The 15,413-nt window shown below is 45.8% G+C and overlaps 1 protein-coding gene across 1 annotated transcript in view; it reads left to right on the forward strand.

Moving 5' to 3' along the window:
• The window catches only part of cep162 (centrosomal protein 162), a 33,901-nt gene extending 20,067 nt beyond the window's left edge, over positions 1 to 13,834 (forward strand). The window contains exons 18-28 of the mRNA XM_036539558.1: positions 2,149 to 2,261; positions 3,505 to 3,613; positions 3,752 to 3,878; positions 4,083 to 4,246; positions 4,577 to 4,684; positions 5,749 to 5,967; positions 9,344 to 10,005; positions 11,553 to 11,694; positions 11,908 to 12,006; positions 12,271 to 12,405; positions 13,613 to 13,834. Of these exons, the coding sequence (XP_036395451.1) occupies positions 2,149 to 2,261; positions 3,505 to 3,613; positions 3,752 to 3,878; positions 4,083 to 4,246; positions 4,577 to 4,684; positions 5,749 to 5,967; positions 9,344 to 10,005; positions 11,553 to 11,694; positions 11,908 to 12,006; positions 12,271 to 12,405; positions 13,613 to 13,834 (2,100 nt within the window). The remainder of the gene's footprint in view (positions 1 to 2,148; positions 2,262 to 3,504; positions 3,614 to 3,751; positions 3,879 to 4,082; positions 4,247 to 4,576; positions 4,685 to 5,748; positions 5,968 to 9,343; positions 10,006 to 11,552; positions 11,695 to 11,907; positions 12,007 to 12,270; positions 12,406 to 13,612) is intronic.
• The last annotated feature ends 1,579 nt before the right edge of the window (positions 13,835 to 15,413 follow it).

Genomic DNA, 15,413 nt, shown 5'->3' on the forward strand with positions numbered 1-15,413 from the left:
AGCGTTTCATATTCGTTCTCTCATTGGTCGAATATTTTGGCAACTTTATTGCTTGATGAAAATTATAAATTATTCCTTTTTTGTTTAGCCAAATCTGTTATGTGTTGATGTTATATGGCTTTGCAGTGAACGTTCAGTTGTTTTTTAAAATATCATTTTTATCTTATTTTATCAGTATTATTATTTATGTTATTATCCGGCGGCCAAACAGCCATTTTGTATTTTCCAACGTCTGGGATTTTTTATATCTCCTTGACAGTTTTCACTTATGTGTCCTTCCTTTACTTCACAAATTATTATTCACTTTTGATGTGGATTTGGTTGGATTTGATTTTGATTTGGATGAAATTACTCATCAATTGATCAGCAGGCATTCAAATTCAACATTCAAATTATATCTGAAATGACAACATATCGGCATGAAATTTGATATAAGTGCCTTTACCCTACGTCTCAATATGTATGCAGATGTCAAGGTGATATATTGTGAAACATGCCTGGCATGAACCTTAGAATTTTATCCATTTTGGTGATCATTTATCAAAGTTAGATTTACACAGGATCTTCTTGCAAACCATTGGAAGGAATGATTGGCCCTGCAGTTGTGTGATTGAAAGACAATGAAGGTGTTGACGTATACGAATAGTGAATTCATGCCTATAGATGAAATTCCCTGGGATCAAGCAGTTCGTTCCCCAAGGCATGTAACCTGTGAACAATTAGGCCGCTTATATGAAACTGTTGATTTGCTCTTTCCACCTCAGACATTAGGAAATCATGTGATTCACTTTTAAATTGGTTCCATTTAACATTCATGAGTTTGATTTTTTTTTATGGTTTGTAAATTTGCACAGTGCAGCACTGAGGACATGCCATTTCCTTCCCAGTGGCTGTATGATTAGAAGGGTACATCACCCAGCCCTCAGGAAGGGCTTATGCAGCTGGTTGTGAAGAATCACTATCCTTACTTCATGTACTATAATGTGATTTATAAGGTTAGTGTAAGTAACAGAACCATGTATTTTCTGCATTAATCTCACAGGTTGATGTCATTTCTATGATTTTTATTACCCATCCTTTACTGCTAAAGAAGCAGTTGTGAGGGTTATAATATTGTTTGTTAGGGTTATTGTATTACTGCATAATGTATGAATTGTAACAATTTAATCAAATTACATATCTATGTAATAGTCTAATTAGGAAAATGGTAGGCTGGTTATATGTTATTACATTATTGGTTGATTTATGGTATTGACTGGTGTAGGATGTTAGTCTCTTCCTCTTAATTTAGCGGCCTCTGAGAATGCTCAGAAAATAAACATATACAGCAGATTTTACAGGACTTGTGCATACTTTTCACATGTATACATACTTACAGTGGGTATGTGCGTACATATATGCAATATATAAAATCTGTGTGTGTGTAATATATAGTGTATCATAGTTTTTTATCTTTCTTGGTCCTGAACACTAGGTAGGACTATATTCCGTTTAGCGAGAGACGAGTGAGTAATTTTCTTTCAGAATTCAGGTCAGTGTGGATATATTGATGAAAGGAATTTACATGATATGCAGAGCTGATGTAATTAGCCTTTTCTCCTGACTGAAACCCCTCTGAAATGATTAGGCTAATCCTCCATTTCAACTACAGTAATTGCAGCTCCAGCTTTTGTTGAGGGAGGTAAACAAGAACAACAATGGTACAGTTAATGCATTTCCTGCTTATCACGAAGCTGGAAGTTGGATTCTGTTTTAGTGGTAGTACTTATGCTTAGCAGACATTATTATTTTCAGGCCATGCACTTACTCCAGCTGCCAAAACCATTAGGACTGTGGCAGTTTATACATGCCATTAGGTGTACTAGTTTATATGCTTTTTATATTGGTAGTATTTGAATGACCCGGCTTAATCTTTAATTAAAATGTGGGCTGGATATTGATGTTTACACGTCAATATATGGCAATGGTTTATATGGCAATATTTCTATTTTATGTATTCGCTAATAGATCAGATTACAAACCCAATCTGTTTGAGTTGAGCAGTGAAAATTGTGTGTGTGTGGATTTGTTTTTGATCTCTATATGATGTAGGCAGTTACAGCTCCTGAAAGGTGCCTGTCTGACTCTTGCTGGCTGCTCTTGTTGTAGGAGAATGAGAAGCTCTACCAGCAAGTGAAGGCCCTACAGGCACAGAGCAAGCAGAACGAGGAGGCCATGTTCATGGAGAACCAGAGGCTGCTGGCTGAGCTGGCTGCCACCAAGTGAGTCCCGTCTGCACCAGGAGGGCATGGGTTCCAGCCTTATCTGGGTCACTGATGGTTGCACACCAGGGTGACGCAGTTCCCCTGAATATCTCCTGTAGCGAAATTTCAAACCCTCTAAAATATTAAGACCTGTTATTCTTGTCAGGGTTTCACTGCAGCTGAAGTCGCTATGGCATTTACGTGGGTTTCGAAAGCTATTTTTATAATTGCGTTTCGTCTTTTTCATAAAGAATTAATAAGGAGACAAAATCTAAAAGAATACCCGATTACCAGATAAAAATTTTAAAAAATGTGTCTGCATTGACTGAGCAACCGTATTCTACAATAGACTGTCTTGGGAAGAAAGAAACAAGATGAAAAGAGAGTCTGCGTTGAGTGGGAAAAGTGCGGAGTGCGCGGCCGCGCACAGAACTGCCGGTGGCGGCTGGAGCCAGGGTGTCAGCGAGCGCGTCACCCGAAGGCCAGCAGGCCGTGACGGTATCCGTAGAGGGAGTGTGCAGAGGGGCATGCTAATGACTGCGCTGAGTCACGGGGAAGCACCGCTCCTCCGCGCGAGGACAGCTATAAGGCAGGGTGCCATTAAGCTCTGGGCAGGACACATTGGCCTTTACTCACACTCTCAGGGAGAAACCACTGCAGTGCGACTCCGCTAATCCCTAACCAGCTGTGCTCGACACAAAAGGGGCTGTGAACAGCTTCAGTGAGAACATAGTGTGTTGGGGCGGGGGGGCTATTAGGAATTTCTCCAGGCTGAAGAAAATGCAGAGTGTGGGTGGCATGATAGTGCAGACTATGAAATCTGCCCAGGAACCACAGCGTGCAAAGGCTCACATTCGTTCTTTCTGCAAATAAATAACAGCATTATAAAATGCTAAATTGTTTCTGCTATGGAGATGTTTCAATAAAGAGGAATTATTTGTTTAATCTCACCGCCTACCTAAGATGTGCTTAAAGGGAGATTGCACACCACCACACCAAATGTCATTGGATTAGACTAATCAATTTCTGGGTGTTAATGACATGAGAGCGAGTTATTTCCTGGCCATCTTATTAAAGAGATTACTGATGACTGAAATCTAAACGCTGATTAGTTCTCATAACTCTTAATCCCTTTGTGTTTACTGTGGAAGGCACCGCAGTACTTCCTTGCGATTCTTTAAATGGAGTCTGCGTGACATATGAATATGGCCTTTGTTTTAACATATTTATTTTTGTATTTGATGTCTTCATTTTCGCCTAGAGAACAAATCAGCAGGATCAACAGTGTGCGGAGGATTGTGGGAAATGACAGTGAGCCAGGTCCAAGCTGCAGTGCAGCAGACCTGCTGGCACAAGTTCAGGCTCTGCAGGTGAGTGTCTTTAGGTGAGACGTCGGGGTGAGGGTACAGCCCATTACATGTAACCCTGCAGGGCCATCCACAGGTGGTAGTCTCTGTTTGACAATGTTTTTAACGGTGGTGTTTTGGTTTGACCGTGTTGGTGTTTAGAAAACCGAGGCCAGGCTGATGGAGGAGACGCGGAGACTGAGGCAGGAGAAGCAGGCCCTCGAGGTAGACCTGGAGATGATGAAGAAGGAGAGAGATCAGGCCAAATCACAGGTCATCTACACCTCAGGTGGGTGCGTGTGTGTGCAGGTGGCGTGGTTGGGTAGATCGTGGATGGGTGTAATCGTGATTGCAGTTGTTTGTGCAGGAGAATGAATGCATTTTATTCAATAATGCTCATAATCCCTGCTGGTGCAGCATGTCAGTTAGTGGCTGGCCGTTCTTTGAGGTGACAGTGACATCACCAGGGATGGCGTGTGTACTTGATTGGCAGGTGACAAGAGCTTTGAGATTAAATTGCTGGAAGAGAAGCACAGAGAGGAGGTGTCGGCCCTGAAGAAGAGGCTGCAGTGGTACGCGGAGAACCAGGAGCTGCTGGACAAAGACGCGGCCAGACTGCGGCTGGCCACCGAAGAGACCCAGAAACTCAAGCAGCAGGTACCACACTTACGCTGTCAATAAAAACCCAACAGGAACTCAGGAAGCAGGTACTGTAATTACAGACACTGTCCTTAAACACCCAGCTGTAGCTCAGGGAACAGGTACCATTCTCCTGCTCACGGATTTAAGGAGAAACTCAAAAAAGAAAGAAAGTAGAAAAGTAGAAAGAAAGTACAGCACCTACACTGTCATCATTGAGTAGTGTGTAAACCAAGTTGTTAGAGACCGGTGAGGAGCAGGGAAGATGCGATGGGTTTGATGTGAGAGGGGCTGATCTCAGGCTGTTAATGGGGAGGGTCTGAGTGATGGCTGTACCCGTTTGCTCAGGTGGAGAGGCTGAAGATGGAGGTGGGGAAGAGAGAGGGGCAGCAGCAGCAGAAGGCGATGAAAGAGAGAGCGAGCGATGCCAAGAGGATCCAGGACCTGGAGAGGCAGGTGAGTGACAGGCATGTCACACAGTCACATGATGAAAGGATATCCCCAAAAGCCTGTAAAGAACATGTTCACGTTGATTGTTAGGTTATATTAATGAGCACAAAGAAGCCTGTTACGGTTTGGTCCTACAGTCTTTTTGCCCTTTCCAGAAAGGGAGAGCTCTTTTAATTAAAAATGTCAGACAGTGAATGCTCTTAGAGAAGAAGAGGTAATTGTATCTCCATGAGAATATGTAGAAGCTATTTTTTATATGACTCATATTGAAGCCATGGCTTGTGAGTTATCACTGATATCAGGTGAAATCTGGAATGATACAGAATTGAGTGAGTACTGAGAACAATGAGCCTTTGACGTTATGCATCGAGCTGAGCAGTCATGGAAACGAGTTTCAACTGCTATGTAAATTAATCCATTCTTCTGCTGTAGACAAATCTGTCAAATAGACCAATCAGCATGATCTTTGGCAGTACCCTGAATTGAGTTCCATCACCTGCAGGTATCAAAACAATCTCTGCTTAGAATCTGCATAGAATGCATTTTCTTTTTTCCCTAAAAAGAGCCATTTTGCCTTTTATCTAATGAGAGAATGCTATAGAATGATGTGCTTCTATTGCAAGAACAAATGATTTTCCTCTTGGTGAAAGGATCCAGTCACTCTGTTGTGTCTAGTCAGAACACGTCTGCACTGAGGGGTGTCATATCTTCAGCTCCCCCCCGTGGTACTGACAGTGCTCTACTCCTTTGCCAGGAGGGCACACCGACTCAGGGAGTCATACCTTCAGAGATGAAATTACCCTCTCATCCTGTTTTGAAGGCAAATCAATTCCAGCACCCCTAGCCTCATGAGAGTGTGGAGCAGAGAAAGTGCATGAAGCCTCTATCCTTTCTGATTATCAGAGTGCCTTTTATGTGTGGGTGGGTGGTCTGCGCTGTTTGTGATGTGTATGCTTTTCCCTGCTCTCCCCCCCCTTGCTCGCTCTCGCTCTCTCTCTCTCTCTCTCTCTCTCCTCTCCCTCCCCTTCCTCTCTCCCGCATCTCTAATTCCCTCCACCCCCCCCTCCCAGGTGAAGGAGATGGAGAAGATTCTGAGGCGCCGGCACCCGAACTCGCTCCCCGCCCTGATCTTCGCCGCGGCGTCGGCGGGCGGGGCGGGGGCCGAGAGCTCCCAGTCCGCGGCCCTGCTGGAGCGGCGAATCCGCAGGCTGGAGGCGGAGCTGGAGGGCAAGGACGAGGAGGCCAAGCGCAGCCTGCGGGTCATGGAGCAGCAGTACCACCGGATCAAGGTAAAGGCCCGGCTTCACGGCAGCTGTCAGCCATCGCAGCATCAAGGCCAAGTGTTTGATATGAGAAAGGACCACGGGATCAAGGTAAAAGCCTGGCTTTTCTTTAGCACAGCACCACATGATCGAGGCAATAGCTAAGTGCACCTGTACTGCACAGAGAGATTTCCCAGAGGCCTCAGGTAGCTGGAGCTATGTTGTGAATCATTCCATTACAATAGCTTGGCTCCTCTCACCAGAGCTTAACACAGGAGGGAGGGAGAGTGATAAATGTAGGGGTTGGCATACCTCACCTCAGACTTTTGAGTCTAAATACCATCACTTAAGCTCTTTTCGCAGAGTGTCCCAAAACCGCATGTCCGGTTTCTCATGTGAAGCAAGTACTTAATCCACCGTTAATCACAGACACAGGCGAACGACCTGGAAAATGACAGAGCGAGGGTGGCACCCTTCATCTTTGCTGAAGAGCTTGCATTATAACGCACTGGTGACAAGATAATGGCCCAGAGCGCGTAGCCCCATCAGTCACAGAGCCCCAGCCGGAGTGGTGGTTTTTAAGGCGATTTGCAAAAGCCATTTGTCAAAGGGAAAACAAGGACAAGCACGTGTCCTCACTGTATGATAGAACCTCTCAGCGTAGTGACTGAACGGAGCAAAAACCTCTAATACTTCACAGCATCCGAGACGTAGAACAGCAAACCGGAGCCCTGCACTGGTCTGCTTCCACCACCTACACCACACCCACCACCGCAGAGCCCATACTGCATCCGCAGCCCACAGTCAGAGATTAGGCTGAAAATGCTTTTTCCATTTTCATTGAGTGCTCAGATGTTTGCTCATGAGGATAGCCGAGCGGCTGAGCTGCTTAATGCAGCCTACATTCAAGCAAACATTTCAATTTATTCTGGCAACCGTGTTGCTGCTGAAACAGTAGGCTACATCAAACATAGTCTCTGACATTTCTGCGTTTTACTGAATTCTAAAACCGATGGCTACAAGATGCGTATATATGAAAAGATAATACATCTATGAAAAATGTGTAAAAATTATTTTAAAAATAACTGCTTGTGCTCATGCTATGTATTTGTCAGCTGCTGAGCTACTTAGGTAGCCAGTCTGCCTACTGGTAATTTACACAGGCCGATAACTTCTCTAGGTCATTAAGCCTACTGGCAATTACCTAATTGATGGTTGAAATGTCTTATGTTAACATACGCATTCAGCAACAACAAGCGTAGGCAGCTACATGAGCAGCAGATACGTGCTGTCCTTCAGCAGTGATGGAGTAAGTAAGGAGTAAACGCAGAATCCATCGCTGCAGGGTGGCCAAGGCGAGCGTACAGCCCTCCAAAATAAGGTTTGCACTGTGCAAAGCCCTTAAAAAAAAAAAAGCCACTCCGTGTTTTTCTTTTTTGATGCAGTGCGGTGAAATTGTTCCTGGAATAATCATAGTCTACCGAGCGGCATAGTTATTTGAAACCGTGTGCTTGTTTTGTTCCGCACTCAAGTGAAAAACATAGTAGGATTCCACGTGGACCATTCAGTTCAATGCACGTCTCCCATGGTCACCCACAAGGGCCAACGCAGGACTCTCAAGCAAGTATAATGAAGCAGCCCTAAGAAACCGTTGTAAGGAATAGTGAGTCCAATTGGAATTTCAAGCATAAAGGGAAAGTTAACCTTGAACATAATGCATCTCTCCATCCTCTTTTTTTCCTGTTTATTTATGTGCTTAAACGGTTTCTGATTTACATGTATGAAAGAGAGCACATTTTGTAGAAAAAACGAAGGGGAAAAATTCTTGCTCTTACTCTTCCATTCATTGCCATTTGATAGCGAAAGACAAAAGACTTAGATTCAAATGCTTACGTCACCCTCATTTTCAAGGTTGGATGATTACGAGTTGGCCATCTCTTTGTTAAACAGATCACTATAATCAAGTAGTCTTTGAATTATTTTGTATAATTTCACCCACTGAAGTAATGAAAGCTTTTGAATAAAGTGTAGTAATAATTACTTGGGGCGTTTGTAAAAGTTGTGAATTATTCACATTTGTTTTTTTATGGTTGACAGTGTACTTTTCTTATTAAAGGAATATTTCTGATCGATTTCTTTCTTTTTTTTTTTAAGAAAAAAAGCATTGATCCACCACTGGGTTATCAATTCTTGGTTGGGTTTTGTTCCAACATCTGCTCCTATTTTTTTTCCCCAGTTATTTGCTCAAATTAGCATGTTTAGTTAAAACAGAAAGATAGAGAAGTCACGTTGGCTGTGTGTGTCCCGAGTCATGTATGCTCTAGAAGGAAAACCCTATATAAGACAATGTTTTTAACTTTATAATAGAGTTGACTGCACCACCTGTCCGGCGTGCATGTGTTGACTCTCCCTGTACGGGCACGAGAATAAAGCCTTGCTCCTCTGAATCAAATCCTCAATCAACTGCTCCGCCTGAATTATTTCCTCAACAGTATTTGTTTCATAAAATGATGCTGGGGTCTACATCTGAATATTACATGTGTGCCCCACATTTCATATAGGCATGTTTCTCTGCTAATGGTATGCAGCGTAAATATATACAGCATATTGTATGAGCCGATTGGAGCATCATGCATCATGTGAGAGAAACTGCCCTGATCCACTGATGAGACTCAGCCACCCGAACTCAGGGACGCAGGGTCATAGGCTCACTTCAGATTGAGGCTCGTGGGGAGGGTGTGCAGAGATGGGGCATGGTCAAGAGGGGAGCTGAGACTGCGCTGCGAGGGCTGCTGTACCTGAGATGATTTCATCTGAGAGCTAATGCTCAAAAGCATTTCATAGTCTGGCATCATTTTGGAGACACGCATTTTTGGTGTTTTCAGCAGCATGACAGTAATTGTAGTGGTACTTCTCCATTATTGCCATGAGCTTAAAAGTAGCATCAGAACTCCTCGATCTTTTGGATAGTCCCATAGCTGTCCTTCCGTCGTCCTTTCTGAGCAGAGTCACTGCAGTTTAGGCTCATCTTTTTTGTGCCGCTATCTAAACTGCACACTTGCACACCTTCTGAGTGCACGCAGTCCTCTGGTGCCTTGAGTAATTGTGCCACCTTTCACCACGTAGCATTAGCAGTTTTAACTGGTGTGTACTTTCATTTGGTCCAGTACAGTAATATACCCACCTTTACCTGCATTATGTATAATTGCCTGTCTGCTTGGCATTCAGTGTTAGAAGTGATGGATTGTGGGTAAGGGCCTCGTGAAGAAGATTGCTTTTTACACCAATCCAGGATAGGTTCCGGTTCTCTGCAGACATCGCTGTCAGGATTACCTGCTTGTGTGACCATATGGACGTGTAGTCTGGGTCTGTGTTCAGAATGTATCCGCGTGTCGTTCTGCAGATGCAGTACGAGGAGCGGATCTCAGAGCTGGAGCAGCAGCTGGCCCAGGCGGCTGAGTGCGATCAGGCCGGCTCGCCCCAGGACTGGGAGTCCCGGCTCCAGGCCCTGCAGGAGGAGCTGCAGCTGCAGAGGGAGAGTCATCAGGAGAGGGAGAGCTCCCTGCAGGCCCAGCTGCAGGCCCTGCAGGAGCGGCTGCAGCAGGCCCGGTCCCCCGCGCCGGGCAGGGAGAGGCCCCAGAGGAGCCCCACCCGGCAGGAGCGGCAGGCGGAGGCGGCGCAGGTCTCCCGCATCGAGCGGCTCAACCAGGAGCTGGCTGCCAAGAGCCGGAGCGTCCAGGAGCTGACCCGCACGGTGGAGCGGCTGCAGAGGGAGAGGCGCACCATGCTGTCGGCCCCGCCCCCCGGGGAGAGGCGGCCGGCAGGCCAGGGGAGGGGGGCCCCCGCGGGCCCCGCGGAGAAGAAGGGCGGAAGGGCCGAGGCCTTCCCCCCGACGCTGGACGAGAAGGACTACCAGCCCAGCGCCTTCTCCGGCTCCCACATCTCGGAGGTGCTGCAGGACAGCGAGCGGCTCCGGGCTCGGCTGGAGCAGCTGGAACTGGAGGCGGAGCAGGAGAGGGTCTCGCTGCGGACTGCAGCCGCGCATGCGGAGGGAGAGCTCCGCAGGTACGCACGCACACACACACACACACACACACACACACACACACACACACACTTTCACACACACACACACACACACTTTCACACACACACACCTACACAATCTTTCCTCACACACTCACATCTTCACACACTTTGGCACTCTTACACATACACTCACACTCTTTTTACACTCATTCACACACTGATACACACAGGTTGAGTTCTGGGAGCACACAAACATGCACTGAGCTCACTAACTCGCACTTCTGCGCCCACACGGAGTAAGCTCCAGAGAAGCATGTGGATCAGCTAAATACACACAATAGAGGGCAGAATGGGATATTTGATGAAATATCAGTGATCAGAGTGGATGCCCAAAGCTGTGGCACAGTGGAAATGATTTATTAGGTATTTAATTCCATTCTGCAGTTTCTCTCCCTCTTTGCTGTATGTGAGATTTGAATAGGAATAAGGATGAATTCAAGAATTTCAGCAGTTCCCTAACTGATCCCCTGAGGTGGACAAAAATCCTTTTACCTCTATCAGTCTCTCGCAAAGAGCCATGCCAGAAAGTGGCCATTCGTGACTAAAGCTTATTTAAAGATAGCCGCAGGGGCTCTGCTGCAATTGGATCTTTCATGAGCCCGAGAATAGCCTCTGTGCCAGTCGGCCAGCTCGAAGACAGAGATTGGCCTTAGACAACTCCATCCACAGAGCCTGGGAGGATCACTCCATCCCTCCCTTCCCGCACCCCCCTCCTGCCCCCCCATGCATATACCTCCACGCCTTCCCACAAGCACCTCCACCCCCCATTACACATCCTTCCCCACATGCAGCAACAGCCTTGGTCTGTACGCTTTAAGCAGAACTGAAAAGCTGTTCAGTAAGTTTTCAGCCTGCCCCATCCTTCATACCGCAGTGCTGTGGTAAACGGAACAATCACTGTGAGTGTTAGTTTTTTCTGATTGCTAACCACAAAACCTTGCACCAAACCAGCAAAACATTATACATCTCTCGCAAAAGCAAACAATTCTTGCAAAACTCATCAAACTCTTTTAAAAAGTTGTGTTTTTGTGTCAATACAGAACACACAAGCCATCATTTGAATAAGCACACGAAGCACCAACTACGCACTGATAGTATAAATGAAAAGCACTTGCAGCTTTTGCTTTTTCTGTGTGCAGGGCATAGCAGTTTGCAGTAAAGTTTTGTCATACATTATCAATACAATCAATACACTATCAATACAAATAAGGGCCAAAAGTTATTTTTTTTCTCAAAATGTTCTAACAACAAAAGCGCAGTAGAAGAAAACAAAAATATTTGTGCTAAAACAAAAAAGGAACAGAAAACAATTAGGCTAAATCTCGCCAACTTTGTGGGTCTGGCCATAAGAATGTGTTATTGACTTGCAAACTGAGTGTAAAGCAGAGAGCTTTACACTCGGTAAATGCATTGGCTACAAGTGTCAATGGTTTCAGAGACAGTGCTTCAAGAATCACTGTTAAGTGTTTAAGCGTTCAGAAAAAAAAACTGTTAGCAGTGGCTCCCTCTATCGCCCCCTGCAGGACTCAGGAGCGTGCCGAGGAGCAGCTGTCAGCACTCAGGGCCCAGCACCAGAGGGAGGTGGAGGCCCTGCTGGCTCGCCATGCCCTCGAACACTCCTCCTCTAAACTGGCTGAGCTGACCAATCAGGTCTCCACGCAGGAGGTACGCTTTCAGAACCCAGCGGGTTAGGGGCAGCGGTCATGGCGCTCAGTCATTACATTACAATCTCATCATTTAGCAGACGCTCTTATCCAGAGCGACTTACATATCTTATTATCTGCTCAGACAGCTGGATATTTACTGAGTGAATGTATGTGTCCTGAGCCCAAGCAGTGCCTGTTTGAACCTCGTTCTAACTGAGATTTAACCCTTAAGATCATGATCAGACACTTGCGTGATCAGCTGAAGGATCTACAGGGCTGCAAGGAGGCACTGACATTGTCGCAAGTCAGAGAAGAAACCCTACAGAACCAGGTATGCCCAAGCCTGCTTTTGTGTGTGTGTGTGTGTGTGTGTGTGTGTGTTTGTGTGTTATTCTGTGTTTGTCATGTGCCATGACAGCACTTACTGTCCCTGCGGCAGTGTTTCCCACAATAGTAGTACATTTCAAGAATGGCACTATTGATTCAGTATGAGTGCTGCTAATTGCCTAACCCTATTGAATGCACTTCTTGTAAGCCATTGTGGATAAGAGTATCTGCCAAATGAATAAAGGTAAATGTGAATATGTGAATGTAGATGGCAAAGCTGCTTGAGGATTTGAAGGAGGCGAAGGAGGCCCACACCCCAGAGCTCAGACACTTCAGTGCGCTGGAGAGGAAGATCAGCAGCATGGAGCTGCGATACACACAGCGAGAGAAGGAGCTGCAGCAGGTAGATCACGCACGCGCACGCACACACACACACGCACACACACACTCTCTCTCACACAGCGAGAGAAGGAGCTGCAGCAGGTAGATCGCGCACGCGCACGCACACACACACTCTCTCACACAGCGAGAGAAGGAGCTGCAGCAGGTAGATCACGCACGCGCACGCACACGCACTCTCTCTCACACAGCGAGAGAAGGAGCTGCAGCAGGTAGATCACGCACGCGCACGCACACGCACTCTCTCTCACACAGCGAGAGAAGGAGCTGCAGCAGGTAGATCACGCACGCGCACGCACTCACACACATACGCACACACACATACGCACACACACATACGCGCACGCACGCACGCACACACACATACACTCTCCCTCTGTGCACTTCTTTCTTTCTTTCTTCCTCTCTCTCTCTCTCTCATATATACACACATACATACGCACACACACATACGCGCACGCACGCACGCACGCACGCACACACGCGCGCACACACACACATACACTCCCTGTGTGCACTTCTTTCTTTCTTCCTCTCTCTCTCTCTCTCTCTCTCTCTCTCTCTCTCTCTCTCATATATATACACACACACACACACACACACACACGCACACACACTCTCTCAGACAGGGAGAGAATGAACTGCAGCAGGTAGATCATGCATGTGTACGCATACACGTGCACACTCACACACACACTTTCTTTGTGTGTATTTCTCTCTCACGCACACACACACACATACACACACATGCGCGCACACTCTCTCTTTCCCAGTATCTTTCTCTCTCACACACACAGATCCCTTTTACACTGATGCAGGAACTTGGGTTTTCCGTTGATATAAATGGGTCTACCCAGAAACAGTACCTGGCTTCAGTGCATTATTCCAGTAGGTTGGATGTGAAGCATTGTTCTCTTCTCTGCAATCAGAGAGGTAGATGCTGTTCCTGTAAGGGCTTGTGTGGAGTCACAGATGACGTAGTGTTCCTGTAAGAGCTTCTCTAGAGTCAGATAGAAAAAGTATTTCAGTAAGAGCTTCTCTGGCGTCAGAGATGAAGCAGTGTTCCTGTAACGTCCTCTCTGGCGTCAGAGATGAAGCAGTGTTCCTGTAACGTCCTCTCTGGCGTCAGAGATGAAGCACTGTTCCTGTAAGGGCTTCTCTGGAGTCAGAGGTGGAGCAGTGTTCCTATAAGGGCCTCTGTCTCTCTCCAGGTGATCGCGCAGACCCGGCTGATGGTGGAGGAGGAGCAGCGGAAGGAGGTAGAACGCTGGAAGAAGCTGGCGCAGGTGAAAGGCCAGGAGCTGGAGGTGTTCCGAGTGGAGCTGGACTCCATCCTGGACATCCTCAGGGAGCTGCAGAGACAGGGCGTGGTCATCCCCGCCCCAGAAGGCTCTGGGGCACCGCCCCTGACCGCGTTCACCTGGAGGACTTGACTGATCCTCTGGGGTCCTGTTACAGCTCCCTAAAAGGAACCGTCAGGCTCAACAGTGGCTTGCCAAATCCTTATCTGTGTTTCCTTTGAACTTATTTGAAAGCATTGACACTAAAATTGGAAATTTCACATTGGTTTTGTTAATTTATTAAGATAAAATGTTAAGTAATATTTGTACTTTTGCAAATTTTTGATATTCATTCATGTTTGCATTTAGTACTTGTGTAATTATTTACTGTTTTACTTATGACTGTGATGCTGTGTGTATGTTTGTAATTATTTGATATTGTATAGTAAAATTTACTTTTTCTAGTTTTGTTGGTTTTGTTATTTTCCTTTCAAAAGTAGTATCTCTTCAAAGTCACACCAGTATAAATTTTAATCTTGGCAGTTTATTGAAGTATAACTACCAGTACACTTCATCATATAGTGTATCAAGGTAAGAATCAGCAAGGAAGGATCAGTATTCATATCAGTGTATCCAGTAAGATTTAACTGGGAAAGTGAGCAGCCCAGGTTCGAGCCTTACCCTGCCATCAGCCAGCAAGTGGCTTCAGTCTGCTGGGGCGGAAGTGGGTATGTCAGCAAGGTCTCCTCGTCTGCCGGCTCATAGTCACCCTGCGATTCACCAGGTGCCTGTGACCCACTCGGCTGGTGTTAGCAGAGGTGTGCCTATCCTCCAGCTGGTGTTCGCTTCGCAGTGGTGCACTGTGGGACTTGTAGTTTGAGAAGTGGTCGCTGCAGGTGTGAGGGTGCATCTGAAGGTTACAGTCACTCTCCCAACATGAGTGTAGAGGCTGTGGGAAGAGGAGCCTAATATACGATTCAGAAAGGTGTATTGGTCACATTACATTCGTGTGAGTAGAGAAGACTATCCCTTACAAATATGGTCGAGTGTGCAAGTGTACTGCTGTAGCACTTACACAGTTCATCAGCGTCTGCTTGACTGCTATTAACGGTTAAAAATTTCATTCAGTTCTGCTGGAGTGTAAGATTATGAAAAGTTATCTTGACAGTAGCACTGTATGGTCCTACTTAAGTATTCATAGAAAACTGCAGTGCTCTGTGATGGGTGAACTGAGTGACGCGGCACACATTATGGATAAAATTAAAACTGAAACAGTGGAATGTCACTGTCAGCCATCATGAAGAAAATTTGCATATAGCTGCTTGAAAGGGGTGATGCCACCACTGTACATGTTCATGATGGTTGAGGATGTTCATGAGGGCCATATATCAGCTTTTTGGCCTTAAACATATGTATGAATATAAGTTCCAGGATATGAAAAATACAAGGTTTGAACAAGAATAAAAATGCTACTATTACCCAGCAAGCAACTGTAGTCAGTGCTCACACTGCCTGAGGCCCACAATGAATGTCTGTGAATTACAATGAATGATTTTGACCCAGATAATATTCTGTCCAATTTTTACACAAATTTTATTTTGCCGCCGGCGAACAAAGTAGCTCTATAATTCTTTCAGAAGAGAACTTACAAAGAGGAAATCGCTACATTTAAGGACAGTACATACAAAGCAACACTTGGCACATAGATCGGGATATAATGCTGTTGTGCATA

The sequence above is a fragment of the Megalops cyprinoides genome, chromosome 10 (assembly GCF_013368585.1).
Source record: "Megalops cyprinoides isolate fMegCyp1 chromosome 10, fMegCyp1.pri, whole genome shotgun sequence".
NCBI lineage: Eukaryota > Metazoa > Chordata > Actinopteri > Elopiformes > Megalopidae > Megalops > Megalops cyprinoides.